Source organism: Vitis vinifera, chromosome 19 (assembly GCF_030704535.1).
Source record: "Vitis vinifera cultivar Pinot Noir 40024 chromosome 19, ASM3070453v1".
NCBI classification, from domain to species: domain Eukaryota; kingdom Viridiplantae; phylum Streptophyta; class Magnoliopsida; order Vitales; family Vitaceae; genus Vitis; species Vitis vinifera.
In genome coordinates, this window is record NC_081823.1 from 6,704,599 (window position 1) to 6,719,974 (window position 15,376).

Consider the following 15,376-nt stretch of genomic DNA (forward strand, 5'->3'; position numbering starts at 1 on the left):
TCTATGAACACCTTTTCATAATGAAGCAGAACAAGAACTCTAGAGAAAAAGGAGAGAGACATACTTCTCCTGGGAGCTTCAACATCTCCATGGCTTTGTTCTTCAACTTCTTCAGCTGTTTCTCAGAATCTTCAGAAGCCTCAGCCCACACATGTGAAGGTGGTGTTTGTAGATTAAGCGACAGAAAGATCCATGGACAAACCTCCAAGAAGAAGAAGCAACACAGGGCATGCGTTTGGAATTCATTTCCTGGCTTTTTGATGAAAAGGGGTTGAAGGGTTTTTCTTTCTTCTGTTTTTCATTTTTTTTCCTGGGAGTATCAAAATCATGTAGCATATATATACGATTAGCTAGAAGATTGAAGGGCATGAAGGATCTGAAGTTGAAGTTGCACAAAGGGTCAGGAATGTGTTTATGAGGATATGTCTCTTTCTCTCTCTCTGTTTTTCCTTCTTGTTGAATTGGCTACATGATTCCTTGGTGCCAATGTTGTAGATCACATTCAGCCAATTAGGCCAAGGAATGAATCATTCATGTAATGGGCTTCTTTATGAGAAATGAAATGGCATGCCAATTTACAGACAAAAACAACATCAAAAAAGGAAGCCAGTAACATTGCAAATTCATTTTCTTCCTAAAAAAATGGGTTGGTTTTCTGTTTCCCATCAGGGATTTTCGTTTTCCCATCAGACGATAGCCATCAATGCAAAATCCATTTACATATCCAAGAGACAAATTCCCACAAGGCCATACTATTTCTGTCAATAAACATCATTCCAATAAAATTGGGAAACCACAGAAGTGACAATTTATAGAGAGAGAGAGAGAGAGAGAGAGAGAGAGAGGCATATCCATTAGAATGATCACATTCCAGGAACAACCCATTTGCAGGAAACAAGAGAATTAAAGCACAAAATAGATAAAAAGCAGATCTCCTTCCCCATTTTGAGAAATTATATTCTATCACATGTACATAATGGCGCTAGCAGATGCAAGAAAAAGATTTTGAACCATCAAAGCAATTACATAAAATGCATATTACACCTGAAATCTAAATAATTGATCCTCATCCGCCTGTAATTGATGTACAATGCATCAACTGGGAGTTTTTATGTGTAAATCTGGAGACTAAAAACTTGTAAATACCCAATAAAAATCACAGTACAAATCATCCTCGTATTCTCTTCTAAGGTTCTAGATTTTCTGAGAAAACATGAATGTGGCCGCTGCAAAGTCAGTAGTCCTCATTTGGAAATGAAGATTAAAACAAGTAGCTCTGCTTGCAATTATCTTTCCTTGGATCCCGTAGAATCGCATCTGGAGCATGCTACCAAATTTTGAATTCATCTGAGTTGAACAAGTCCATTTTATCCATGAGTAAATCACAGTCCAAGACTTGAACCAAGTCATCTCAAAGTTTTTGACCCAGACCGAAAATGATGTATCCAAGCAGGGGCTTCTTTCACTTGTGATGCAACTAAGCAGAGACAAAATTTCACATCCTGAGATGAGTCACTCTGCTTTCTCTTCCCTTTTTGACATATTTCTTGAACAAATGCCCACTTAGAGTTGCAAAGCCAGGTCAGGCTGCTGAGAATCAACCAGAACGCCTGAAGACTGTCTCACTGGAGACCCTGATGGTTGGAAACCAATATTCAAGTCTGGAGGAAGTGTTTCCTGTCTATGCCTTGGCTGGGTATTTGGATTAAGACCTTGCCAAGGCGACTGCATCTGAAATCTAGACAAGTCAGCCGTCACTAATTGAGGGAAAATCACTGGTCTGTTTTGGAACTGTGCTTCACCTATTCGAACAGGCTGTGGAACAAAGGCCTGAAGTGGAAAACTGTTCTTCTCGGACTGAAAATGCATCCCACCAGAAACAGGAAATTCACCTCGAAATCGTGTAACTTGTGGGTGGAGCTCCCTCGTTGGATTGTATAGGGAATCTGCAGAAATATGATTTTTGGGTGTAATTGAATTTTCTGCAACTGGTTTAAACCCTCCAGCCCCTATGGACATCCATGCCCGTGCTGCAGTAGCTGCAGCATTGCTTGAATCACTTCTTGGGGATGGGATTGATGGCATAGCAGGTGGACTATCAACTGGGGAATGATTTGAAGATTTTTGCTGCTTTTGAGCCTTTTCAGCTAATTTCCTCATCAACTGAACTGGGTCACTGAGACCCTGCTCTGCTCCATGGGGAAGGTAAGTAGGCACTCTAGCCAGTTGACTCGGAACAGTATCAGAGGCAGAACCAATCATTTTATTACCATCTATTCTACTTGAGGGTTTTCCATTGGTCAATCCTCCTGCAACAACCCCATTAGTATCTGGCAGCTTAAAGGGTAGCGACTGCAAAATATTCCTGCTTCTTGACACAGCCTCCATCGATCTGGGAGTTGCAGCCTCTGAACCATTCAGGAGCTGCTTTTCTGAAACAAGATCTGCATGGTTTTGACTGGCTGAGGGTGGGCAATTCAATTCAACTTGCTTTAAAACCTTTTTCTCAGGCTGGGTAAAATTCCTGGATAGTGGGTTTTGCTGCTGATTACCGGTATTGACAGGGGGAGTGGATTTTGTTCCAGCAGAACCAAACAAAGGTTGTTTCCTTTCTGTAGTAGGTGCACTAGCAGGACAAAATAAAGATTGCTTCCCTTCTAAAGTAGGCCCACTAACAGAATGCTCCTTGGCAGGAACTGGGGGTTTAGAAATTTTTTCATCCTTCCGCAAAACAGCATTATGCTGCAACTTTGGAACCAAAAAAGGTTCCTTTTGTATGCGAGTTTCAAGCATTAAAACTGGGGTCGGAAGTGGCTCAAATTCTCCAACCCACCCACGACCAAATTTGGACCCCACAGGAAGTGCCTGCTCAATCCTCTGGGAGGCAACTTTCCAAGCAACAGGTCCAAGAGTAGCAGCAAAACGAGCTAGGCTCCTAGCATAAGAATGATCTGCATGAAGCCCAACCTGATTCAGAAAAAGAAACTGATGAGTACAAATGCAGAGCATTCAAGGGGAGATGTAAATTTATTGGCTACATACAGCAACCAGTTGTTTGGCTTCAGCCTCAAAGGTATTAAATATTGTCTCAGATCCAACAATTGGTTGATTGGATATGCTATATGTTGCACGACGGTTCTCATCAACCACAAATGGCTTCCTCCCGAATTTAGAAAGGAGACCCTTTCCTAAAACAATAAGGCAATCCAACAATTAGAAGGCAACAACATGATCATGATAACATAAACTACTAAATGGAATATCTAGGGATAATAAAACAAAAAACAATAGTTGTCAACTTGTAAATGGTATCAGATAAGATTTTCCTATTTCTCAGTATCAAGCACTATATCGTATCATGTATCATAAGTTCTTTTACAAATTGGAAAATAAAAACAAAATGGTGATTAGTGCACATGCATATTATAAGACTGAAGCATAAAGCAATATATAACTAATTTCACAACAAACAATAGGGCCAAAAGAGGCAAATTTAGGCATTTATGAATATCATACAAATATGGTTTTGATGAAACCAACTTAAAAAGATATAATATTTTAATGCATAAGTTCATTGTTAAACCACCCAATAAACTAAGCTTTAGGTATAACTTTGAGTTCCTAATTCCAATTAAACAGTTAACAAATATCGCTATGCTAAAAAATTAAAGTTCTATAAGTCTCCAACCAATATGCTAGAAAAGGAAGAATGGTCACTTACAATAACTGTATAACTATGTACTTGTATAGACTGATGATATACACATGTTCACATGTCATGTTCAGATTCAACATCCAAAATGCATTTCTGCATCCTCTTAAAAGGAGAAAACAAACTCTAGAAAAAAAAAAACTGATATAGTAAGTAAAGGTCATCCCTCTTCTTTCATCATTCTCGAGGTCAACCCTTTCACTGGAACTATATTTAAACTTCAATCTTCCATGCGCGCTTTCAAGAACACATTTATAATGTGCATATAATCATTCTCGCCCTTCCTTCAATTTTTTTGTCATCTATTTTTAATCTTTTTATTTTATAGGGAAATGAAATAGAATTATATCACCTACACTTAAGATGCAACAAGTAGCTGTAGACACACTGTTTTGCATTACACGCTCACTCACCAAATCATATTTGTCATATTGTGGACTGCAAGTTTCTAACAACCATGCATAAAATCTTAATCAGGTATTATAATGTTTTTGATTAGCAACCTTACAATGTTGAACAGCCTTATATCCAGCAAGTTCCTTTGGGTTCATTCCATCTTGAAATAATTGAGTTATTATCAGATAGTCCATGGAATTGGACAAAACTTTGAGAATCTAAAGCCTTGTCGGGATTGATTTAAAGGCCTCAAAATCACTTTTGCAACAATTTTTTTTTACATATATTGTAATTGGTAAACTAACAAGTGATTGCTAAAGAATCTAACCCACTTTGGCAACAGTTTGAAAATGCAGGTAAAAGATAGCTTTCCAAAAATAATTTTCAAAGAATAAGACTTTTTACCTTAAATTGCCTATTATGTCTTCAAAAAATTTCATTTTATGATTTTTTTTTTCTTTTTTACATATTTTTCTCTCTCGTGATCTTCTAATCCAAAACCTTGTCTCATGGGATTTATATTTTAAGCTAGTCATTATAAAAGAAAACAAATCTATTTACAAATAAATTTACTTGAATTCACTGGAAATAAAACATAAGTCTTTCAAAATTAAAATTGAAAATAGGAATAGTAATAATTGAATTTTAAATAATTACTTGAATACACTTAAAATAAAAAGAATAGTAATAATTAAATTTCAAATTTTTAACATTCTTATTTTGATCACTATACATGTTTGCAGCAACGTGGTATTCTAATTAACCAAATACTTAAATCTTATTTTTAAAATATACAGCACTTTTAACTGATTTTTTCTTTAGACACGACTAAAAGCGATTTTCCTAAAAGTTGTGGCAATACCAAACTAGCCCTAACTCTATGGATGTAATAATCACAACTAACAAGAAGTCATGAAACCCACTAGCGCTCTTTTAAATAGCTTTGAAATTATACATAATTGTAGAAAATAACCACTTTGTACATACCTGAGAATAGTTCTTCTGCCTTCTCTAGATTATTATCAATCTGGGAAGGATTACTCTCTATTATAAGGCCATCAACATTGCTTGGCCTTTCACAACCACCAGCTTGGGTTGCATTAAAACCATTCTGGACATCTCCCATTGTGGCAAGAGTGGCACCTGACGAGAAATCGGAGCCAACAGGTTCCTGTGCAGTCCGGAAAATCGGCTTCTTTATTTGCTTCTTCACCAAGGGGTTGGATCTCATTTTCTGTTCTGATTTGAGATCTTTCTCAGATCGTTCTGGCTTGAGCTCTTTCTCAGAGCGTTCGGACTTGAGCTCTTTCTCAAAGCGCTCCGGCTTGAGCTCTTTCTCAGAGCGTTCTGACTTGAGCTCTTTCTCGGAGCGTTCTGACTTGAGCTCTTTCTCAGAGCGTCCAATGTCAATTCTTAACTTCTGGAATTTCTTTCTTGCCAGCTCTTGAATGGCGCGTGCCTTTCCATTATAGTTTAGTAATAACATTAAATACCGACTAAGCCCGCAAAACAAAAGCAATTGAAGATGATTAAAATAAAGGGGCCAAAAGCCTTGTACCTGTTTATGGTATATGGTATCTGGGGCATTGTATTGCATTGCATTGGTGCAAATCAGAAAAACGTCACTCTACATTCAAGAAAACCAATTTTACAAGCCAATACATATAAAGAGTCACACTTTTCTATCAGAACATGGTTTCTTGGGAGAAGGAATTCAAATTCAAATCAAGCAGGTTACTCAAGAAAGAAAATGGAAAACACGCATACACACATGCAGCACACATGGATGCAGGCATGCACACACACACCACACACAAATGCAGGCATGCATGCAAACAAGCTCATGCACACACAAAAGCCTTCTTAATTACCAAAACACCGCAAAAATATATGCTTATATCCACATTCTTTTAATAAAAATGTATAATGACCTTTAAGGAACCTTCTTCCATACCTAGAAAAAGTGCATCCTGTAGCATATCCTTCAGAAGGAACTTTAGAAAATGAAATACTGCAGTTCTTTTAACATTTGAAAAAGATTTTGCCTCAGTTCCATTGGAGTTTGGACTTGCTTCATTTTATGTATAATAGGGGTTCCACCATTTCAATGCTATTGTCCATATAACATAGGATCACACCCTCATCAATGTAGTTGGACAATACATTGATATGGTCTATGTGGATATTATCCAAATACCAAGAGTTAGGGAGCTGAGATGCATTACCTCAGAAATGATTTATTTTAAGAAAAAAATTTGTCCAACCAAGAAACAGAATGGTAACCACAAATATGGAGAAGGATATGTAGAAATACGAGGAAAGGTAATATCAGAAAATGAAAAAATCATTTTGCAAATGTTTAGCAGAGAAATTTGCTAATTTAGCAAAGTTAACATCCAATTATTCTGTGCCAGTTATTAAGCTGAGAGCAACCCTAGGATGTTAAACCATCAAATCAAAACCAACAGAGAAGACAAGTTTCATTCTAGTAATCCAACAAAATAAGGTGCCAGATCATATGATAGCATCATCAGATTAAACTTTTGGCACTGGAGCAAACATCAGTAGATGACAAAGCAAAACCTACTATTGACAAACACTAAGAAAAAGTGCTTGGTTTGGAAGTAAGTGATGGGATTGAAAGACCAAATTTGAGAATTACATTAGGAAGGAGTATAATCTATGATATGAGGATGCTTGCACTAGCAAAATTAGTATGCCAGACACATTGTGCCTGTGAAGGTCTCAACATAAGTGCAAAGCCACAAGTTTGCATTTGCCATCCTCTCATGACACATAAATTTAATATTTGAACCAGTAAAATGGAAAAATAAAAATAAAAATATGAATCCCTACATGCAGCACCCTACCAAGAGGGAAAACACAGTAAACGACAATTCAAAACTAAGGGCTGGCCACCTTCTAAACTGGTTATTCACAAGTCAACCAAACAGGTTATATCTTTCTTTGACCATGTGCACAAACACTCCTATAGAGGAGTTACATTGATATTATCGATGTAGTTGCCTAAGCTTATCAGTGTCAGATTCAAAATAGCAGGCTTCCATGAGCAATTAGTATGTCAGATGCATTGTCTGTGTGAAGGTTTCCACATACAGGCACTGTCCATCCAAAGGTTTCCATATGCAGGTACATGTGGAGTAAATCAATGTCTTTTTGTTGTTTCTCACTTTTCAATTACGCAACAGGAATACTTATATACAAAAACACCAAAAAGCAGCAAAACCAAGTTATGGAGGTATAGAAGCCTCACTCAAATGGTCAAAAATAAGAAACAAAAAGAAAGATAAAAGAAGCATAAACATAGATGACTGGCAGCTTGACAGGCATATTAGCCCCCACAACACCCCAAGCCATCCACAAAATCAAGGAAAGAAACTCTCATACCCAGAAGAGCCTCTAGCCACAAACACAGCCAACTTAAGACAATATCTTTAGTTTTGGAGCTGAAAATTCTAACCTTCAATTAGGTTCCTTCCAAAATTCACTGGGCCTCATGGATTAGGAGTATTCTCCATGCCTACCTTCTCATTTATGGAAAATTTTCCCATGCCAACACAACAAAGCTGCTTCAGTGACTTTGATAAAATCCAAATAATCCTAGAATGAGGGGAAAAAATCACAGGAAAGGTCTCCAGCTACGGTACGGTGAATTGAAAGGTAACCGGAAGACACCTTGTCCCACTTGTACATCAAAACCAGTTTGAAAGGAACCTCTCTATGTTAAAGTTGATTAATAGTATGATCCTTTCCTAAACTGCAGGCCAAATGAAAACACCAGTTTCGACGGAAATCCCCATAAATAATTTACCAGATATTTTATTGATAATCATAAATGTATTTCTGCATATGGAACAGCAAAATAACTCCTTTCAGAACAAACATTTGGAAGAAAGAAAAATGAACACAGAGAGAAAATACATGTAAACTGGGGTTATAAGAAAAACCCACTTTTCATGGTAACAAATGGCATCCATGAGCCAGTAATCACATCAAATACACCTTTCCCACCTAAATACCACAGATGCAATATTAATTAAGAAAGTGAAGCAACAAAGGGAGGATTAACCACCACAGTTATTGATTACAAATGACATGCCTGATTGATTGAGGAAAAACGATTAATTTTAGACAGCATCAAATGCATGCATTTAACAACTAAGACCCATAAAATCTGCTAAATATGGAACATCACAATCCAACTCATCTCCAACATAAAGAAGAAATCACATATCTCTTAGACCAAAACAGGTGCATTAAATGAAGCAAATGCAAGTTATAGTTACCTCAAATTCCTCAAAGGTACGATATGACCCATTCCCAAGTTTCTTCCTCACTGTCGCGAAGTCCATTGGATGCTCAATCACATCATGATAATCAGGCAGCTATAAGAACCAACACAAGTTATAGACTCCAATGCAAATAATGTCTTCAAATTACATAAAGCAAATTAAGAGAGTATTTCAAACACCTCTTCAGGATCCACTGGTTCTGCATAAACACCATATATATCTTTCCTGCCACAATTCCAAACCAAAACAAATTGTATAATAAGCAACACATTATCTGACAAAAGATAACATTCATATAAATAAAGGAGTGCATCGCCTACTTCTGAAGTTTGTCAAGAATCAACTCCAGTGACTTCTTATCAGGCAATGGAATCCCAGATGAAACCTCTGCTGGCGTACCTAAACAAATCAACCACCCAAGATCAAATTCCAATATCATCGGAGAAAACCAAGCAAAACCCATAAATCAAAACCAAAATACAATAATAATAACAAACCTAGAACAGAGTCCATCCCTTTTGAATCCGCCTTTCGTCCTCTTTCCTGTCAAAATCCACAGAACCCCAAACTTAAACCCCACCAACGCAAACAAATACACTTATGTCTGAAGCAGGAAGAAGGTATGAGAAAAAAAGTAGACACAGACAGAGAGAGACAGAGACAGAGACAGAGAGAGACAGATAAGCAGACAAACAAAGAGAAATATATATATAGTTAGAGAGAGGGTAGAGAGAGAAAGGTGGTGGCGTGATCAGATTCTGTGGGGGTCGTTTTGACAGTTGACCCGACCGTTAAAACCACGCCCACCTCTCTCCCGACAGTGAGATTTAGAGAGAGAAAGAGAGAGCATTATACAAGTCCGGACCAATTACAAAAATCTCAGTGATTTCAGCTGAGCTGGACACTTCCCCCTCTCTCTCTGGCAAAGCCAATACTCAGAATCCAAACCCTCTATTGCTCAGTTCTCTCTCAGCTCACTTCGCATTTTCCCGCTTCCAGATCCGTACAATCATTTACCTCATCATCATCATCATCATCGTGATCGCCGTCGCCGTCGTCATCATCGTCTTCGCCGTCGATTCTGCGCTTTTTCAGCGGCTTATTCCCGTACTCCGATGACGACGCGGACACGCCCGACTCGTTCTCGTCCCTCCGGGTTCCACTCGGCGCCGACTCGCCAGCGCTCTCACTGTGTGGAAGCTTCAGCACCAGCTTCAGCTTCTTCTCTCTCCGCCGTTCATCCTCCTCGTCCTCGTCATCGTCGTCGACGAAATCGTCGTAGTCAATATTGTATCTGACACTTCTGCGCCGGTGGCTCCGGCGGAGGTCACGCTCGGGCTGCGCCCCCTCGGCGGTGCTCCGGCGAGCGAGATCTGACTTCGATGGCCGGCCCTTCTTCTTCCTCTTCACGATCTGAACCATTTTCTCTCTCTACTTTCTCTCTCTAAAATCCCTTCTCTCTCTTCTTTTACTCCATAGCTTCCCTTGAGGCTTGGTTTGGCCCTTTTCGAGTTAGCATCTGTGGTCCGAGCCTGAGGCTCGTCCTACGAGGCTGAGGCTAGGGGGCGTTTTCCGTGACGGCCAAAGACGGCGTCTGTGCTGCCCGTTGCCCGTATTGGCTTTGCGTGTCCGGTTGCGTGCTGCCCGCGCTGACGTCATCCCCGCTTTTTCTAGTAATATAGATATAACAGGATAATGTGCGCGTGTGTGACACGCCCCGCCGCTGTAGCCCGAAAATCAGGTGATTTTGGACCACCCTTCAACGATTATGGGTTGATTCGGATGATTTAAATTGCTAAAAATGGGAAATTGTAGGGAAGTTCAGGCAAAGATTTGGTGGTTCTCAGTGTAATGAAATGATTTCATTTCAGAAATATTGAAAGCAATTTAAGCGCCTTAAAAGGGTGTTTTGGTGAAAATTTTGAACCATATTTTATTAATTGCACGTGAAGTTATTTGTACCTAAAAATAAAAATACAATTTTTAAAAATATATAAATTTAAGTAAATTCGAGTATGGGAGAAATTTTTTGTTTTCTTTCCACGTCAGACTTTAATTCCATTATTTAATCAATTTAATTTTTGAAACAAAATATGCTCATTTATTTATTTTTTAAATTTCTCTATATTATTGCAAACGTGGCAGTAAATGAATGGAAAATTGTCCAATATTTAATGAAATTTATATGTCCGCCGTTCGGACAAAAAGCTCAATCAGCAACTTGTCGACACTGCTGAAGAGACGCTCCCCGCTCAGCTTCCGCGAGTGGGACAAAAATGCTCTCATTTTCAAAAAGTTTGACACTCGAAGTCTACCGCCGTGAACTTATTTTCCCCACTAGTTTGACCAAACTGGCCCCAAAAAATTGCCTTTCCCACCTCTCCAGTCAAGGACTTCCTGGTCATTTCACTTTGTCCTTTCCACTCACGTTTAATCTCCAAAAAAAACCACAGGGTTGCACGGAAAAATTCGGACGGCAGGATCCCACCTATGGACTCCAAGATGGGGCCAGCAGGTTCCGATGCAGTGATCCGACGGCCGAGAATGCATCAGGTGGGCCATAGTGGAGTATACGTGGCAATTTCGATTCCCATGCCTAGGGATTTGTGAGAAAGTGGGTTTCAGGTTGGGCCCCACTAGTGGTGGGTCTGGGCCAATAGGAGTTGGGCCCAGAATTTAATAATGATGCCTATTTTTGGTGGCCTCAGAAAGTGTCTCTTTTGGGTAACAGCCGTTCGATTGAGTGCGGCCGAAAAATGAACCAATCAGATATCGTTGATGTTGAATATGAGTGGGCTGGACTTTAAAAGCAAGTGGGGCCCGCCAATATGAATTGGCAGCCCACCCTGCAGTGACACGAAAAAGCATGGAAAACGACAAGTTAATTTGTTTGAGTAAGCAATGCGCCAAACTGGGCTGGGCCTACCATTCAATGTGTCTTCTTTTGTATGCACCTAAATAGGCCCATTATTTGGTGGGCCCCTATGTTCACATGGATGGTTTATTATTATAGTTTGAAGGAAATTTTTATGATAGGTTCTGTTTGGCTTTTGGATTTTATGTGAGTTTGATTAAATAATAGGAAAAAAAAATGGAAAATGAAGGAAGATGGAAGAAAATACAAGTGTGAATGCCAAGTTTCCTAAATTTTTTTAGAAAATAAAGAGTATATTTGACAATGATTTTAAGAAGTATTTTAAAAAAGGTGTTTTTTAGTCTCAAAAATTTTTATATGTATTAAAAATGTTAAAAATACTTTCTAAAATCATTGTTAAATATACTTAAAATCAAAATCAAACTAGAAAATTTTGAACTATTTGCAAAATTATTAAAAAATGACAAATTAACAAATTAGGTAATCCATTCATAAAATTTGATTTCTCAAATTTGAGGATCCGATCCAAGAATGAGGATGAGAAATTTAATTACCGAATTATAACTTGAATAGGTTAAAAAGTTAACTCTGTCAAACCCAATACCCAAGGTCAAGTTGGGGGCTATCATACGTAACTACAAGTTATTAAATAAAACAATTATTTTAAAGTCTATTAAACATAAGTAATATTATGAAATAAGAGATTAAAAACTAAATATCTCAAAGTCATAAAATAAATAAATAATTATTAATTTAATGTAAATAACTATTCATAAATTTAAACTTCATCCGCATAAGTTACTATAAAAATTAAAAATAATAATAAACTCATTTGTCTAATATAATTAAAAACTAAGAAAAATTAAACTTATTTCTTATTCTTTTTATTTTTTATATTTTAATAAATAATATATAATATAATCACAAATAAAAAAATAATGTGCAAGTTTGGATTTCAATGGGTTGCTCGAAACCTCCAACCAATGCCGACATTAATACTTTTAGGTTGGTATTTTTATGACCATAACTCATTCAAACATTGCCTACCCTTATCCAAACACTAGATTGGACAAATCGAACCTACCCAAGTTGTAGCCCTCTAGTTTCCTCAAATTTCGGAATGGGTTTCCCCAAATTATGATGAGGCCCATTCATACTATGTTACCCCAGGTTTTTGCTTAATGATATTTTGATAATTACAAATTAGGGTTAAGTAACTACTCACATTCTTAAACTCTTTGGTGTTAGTTCATGTAAAGATCGTTGTCAAGTTTAGAGTAAATTAAGATCAAGAAGCAATCATAAGAATATTAGCGTATTGAAGACACTTAGGATCATATTTTGTCAGATTGAATGCACTAGGAGTTCATTGCATATAATTTACCTTTAAAAGCACTTAATTCATTCAAAGCAATCCTAAATCTGCTTTTATTCATTTACAAATTGGTTGAAAGTTATTTGAATAAAAAATCAAGCTTAAAGTCATCTAAAATATTCTTAAAAGAGTTTTTCAAATGTGATGGGAAAAGTTTAAATGGTAAAATACCCTTATTTGAGTTTGAACTTACATTTTCTCAAAATTGTAAAATGAACAAAGTATCACTTAACCATCTAGGTTGATTGATTGAGGTTTTTATAACTTCTTACAACCAATGGTTAGTCTAACGATTGATCACCCAAGTCAATTGATTGAAGAAAGTGGGGTCAAACTCCATTTATTGCAAAGAGAGCACATTGAATATATCATTCATCAATCCTTAGAGCTATTACATTGATCATTCAATGCATTAAACAAAAGTTTGCATATCCTTAAGTGTATCTTTCAATCCTAGCTTCTTTGTAATCATTTGAGTTGATAATTGTGCTAGGATATTGTTGTATTGCATGTCTTCAAACTATAATCTCATAAGAGAGTTCAAGAATGAGACATATGTTAGGAACTTTGGTTCTCTCCATTCCCATGCCCTGGATTATATAAGTGCATGCAAACTATCTTAGGTCTCTAGATCCTATGCGATGGAAGAAAAAAATAAAATTTTTAATATTCTAGGATAATAATTTTAAAAAAAAAATCATTAGAAAACTTTACCTTTGATTTGGACGTTCCTAAATCAATTCTAGTCAATGAAGATGAAGCATGAAGAGTGCGAAGGTCTCGTACACCCAAGATATTTCATTCAATGACTTAAATCATAATCTTAACGCTCTAAAGTGTGGGCTTTGGAATGGAGGAATTCTAAGCTCTCTCTCTTTAGAGGTGAAAAACAATTGATACACTAAAAGGTTATATAAACCCTAACTCTTAAGGAGGTATTTATAGGGTCTCTTATTGGACTTAAGTGACTTGAGTCTACCAAGGCTTATGTTACTTAAACGATGCTTAATTGGTTAATTAACCATATATGGTCATCTAATTAATCAATTAACTCAATCTAGACAACTTATTTACTATCCTTTGTGCAACCTTATGTAATTACCAAAAAACCTTTATACACAAGAGCGAACTTAAAGTCAATCTAACCCTCATAAACCATGTCATCATGGTAAATGAACTTAAAGTAGGGGTCACTGTAATCCATAGGAGTATTAGTTCCCTTAAAATCCAATTATGAAGTTGATTCAACACTCTACTAAAGAAAATCAACCACACTCCAATACCTTATGTAAATAACAATGAGACGAAACTTGAGTTCATGACCCACTATCCATTGCATATAAACTCCCCATGAACTAGTGTTTTGTAATCTAACAAGGTAGTGTCATTACCTATCAAAATTACCTTTCTAATCCTTGAGTTACTAATATCACTTATTATGTGATCAATTGACATACTCTAACTCTAAGGAGTATATGTCAAATCACTACTAAAGGAAATGTCATGGTCATAGTATTTTAAATCACATGTCCTTTGGATTACCTAAGATGACACATTGTCTCAATTCCATGAGATATCATAATGTCTCTATTGAGAATACCTGTTATTACTAGTTTTCATTAGCAATGACCCAATCTATAGGGATATATGACTATTTTAGGGTTTCACTCACAACTCTTGTTGACTTTGACACAAGTTTGATATCCTCTCAAGGTTGAGAGTCCACATAGTAAAGTAGCTTGGTGAATCATGACAATCAATAGTCTTACATCGTGATTCATCGTAAGTCCTATGCAATGTGCATTACATATATTAGTGCACTCACCATAAGAAAACCATCTCGACAACTAAGACAAATCATCCCTCCAATTAAAAGGTAATGTACTATAGTCTCAGATAAATTGCCCAAATCCATGAATCGATTGTGAATAACTAATCACCCTGTAAAGAACTTATGACTTTGATTTTTTTATGTAATTTCTAATACACCTAAGTCATGTACAATGCAAGTGATGTGAAATGTGTATGTTCAAATAACTTATTAATGCAAAAATAATAATAAATGGGCAACCAAGAAACAAAAATAAATAATTTTATAAATGAATTTCTATCTGTTACATCATGTCATGCTTTATAAGGCTCAATCCCAATAAACTCTCACTAGTCCTAAGGCATGCTAAGAATATATCTAACCCCTAAGTTATCCCCATGACCATCAAAGACTTTAGTAAACAAAGTCTTCATGAAGGGATCCATTAGGTTCTCTACAAAAGAGATCTACTCCATAACCACATCTTTTCTCAATACTAGCTTTCGTATCAAGTGATACTTTTTTTTTTAATGTGCTTACTATTCTGGTGGTTTCTTAGTTCTTTAAATTGTGTCACCACCCCATTATTATCACAAAATAGTACCAGGGGTGATATTGCCAAGTGCACTACCCCAAGTCCCAACAGGAACTTCTGAAGCCAAATAGCCTTTTTTGCTACTTCAAAAGTAGCAACATACTCAACTTCCATGGCAGAGTTAGTAATACAAGATTCCTTCACACTTTTCCAACTAACTGATCCACCACTTAAAGTGAACACAAAATCGAATGTAGACTTGCAAGAGTCTCTATGAAAGTCTAAATCTGTATACCTAAGGGATAACAACTCATCGCAATGATACACCAACATATAATCCCTCATTTTTCAAAGATACTT

The 15,376-nt window shown here is 36.8% G+C and overlaps 1 protein-coding gene across 1 annotated transcript; it reads right to left on the reverse strand.

Moving 5' to 3' along the window:
- Positions 1 to 916: 916 nt before the first annotated feature.
- On the reverse strand, positions 917 to 10,345 carry LOC100267501 (uncharacterized). Its single transcript, XM_010646156.3, has 9 exons — positions 9,439 to 10,345; positions 8,919 to 8,964; positions 8,742 to 8,820; positions 8,601 to 8,646; positions 8,416 to 8,514; positions 5,667 to 5,735; positions 5,096 to 5,567; positions 3,043 to 3,188; positions 917 to 2,967 (listed from the first exon to the last, which is right to left on the reverse strand). The coding sequence occupies exons 1-9, from the start codon at positions 9,841 to 9,843 to the stop codon at positions 1,564 to 1,566; spliced, it is 2,766 nt and encodes a 921-aa protein (XP_010644458.1). The 5' UTR covers positions 9,844 to 10,345; the 3' UTR covers positions 917 to 1,563.
- Between the last annotated feature and the right edge of the window lie 5,031 nt (positions 10,346 to 15,376).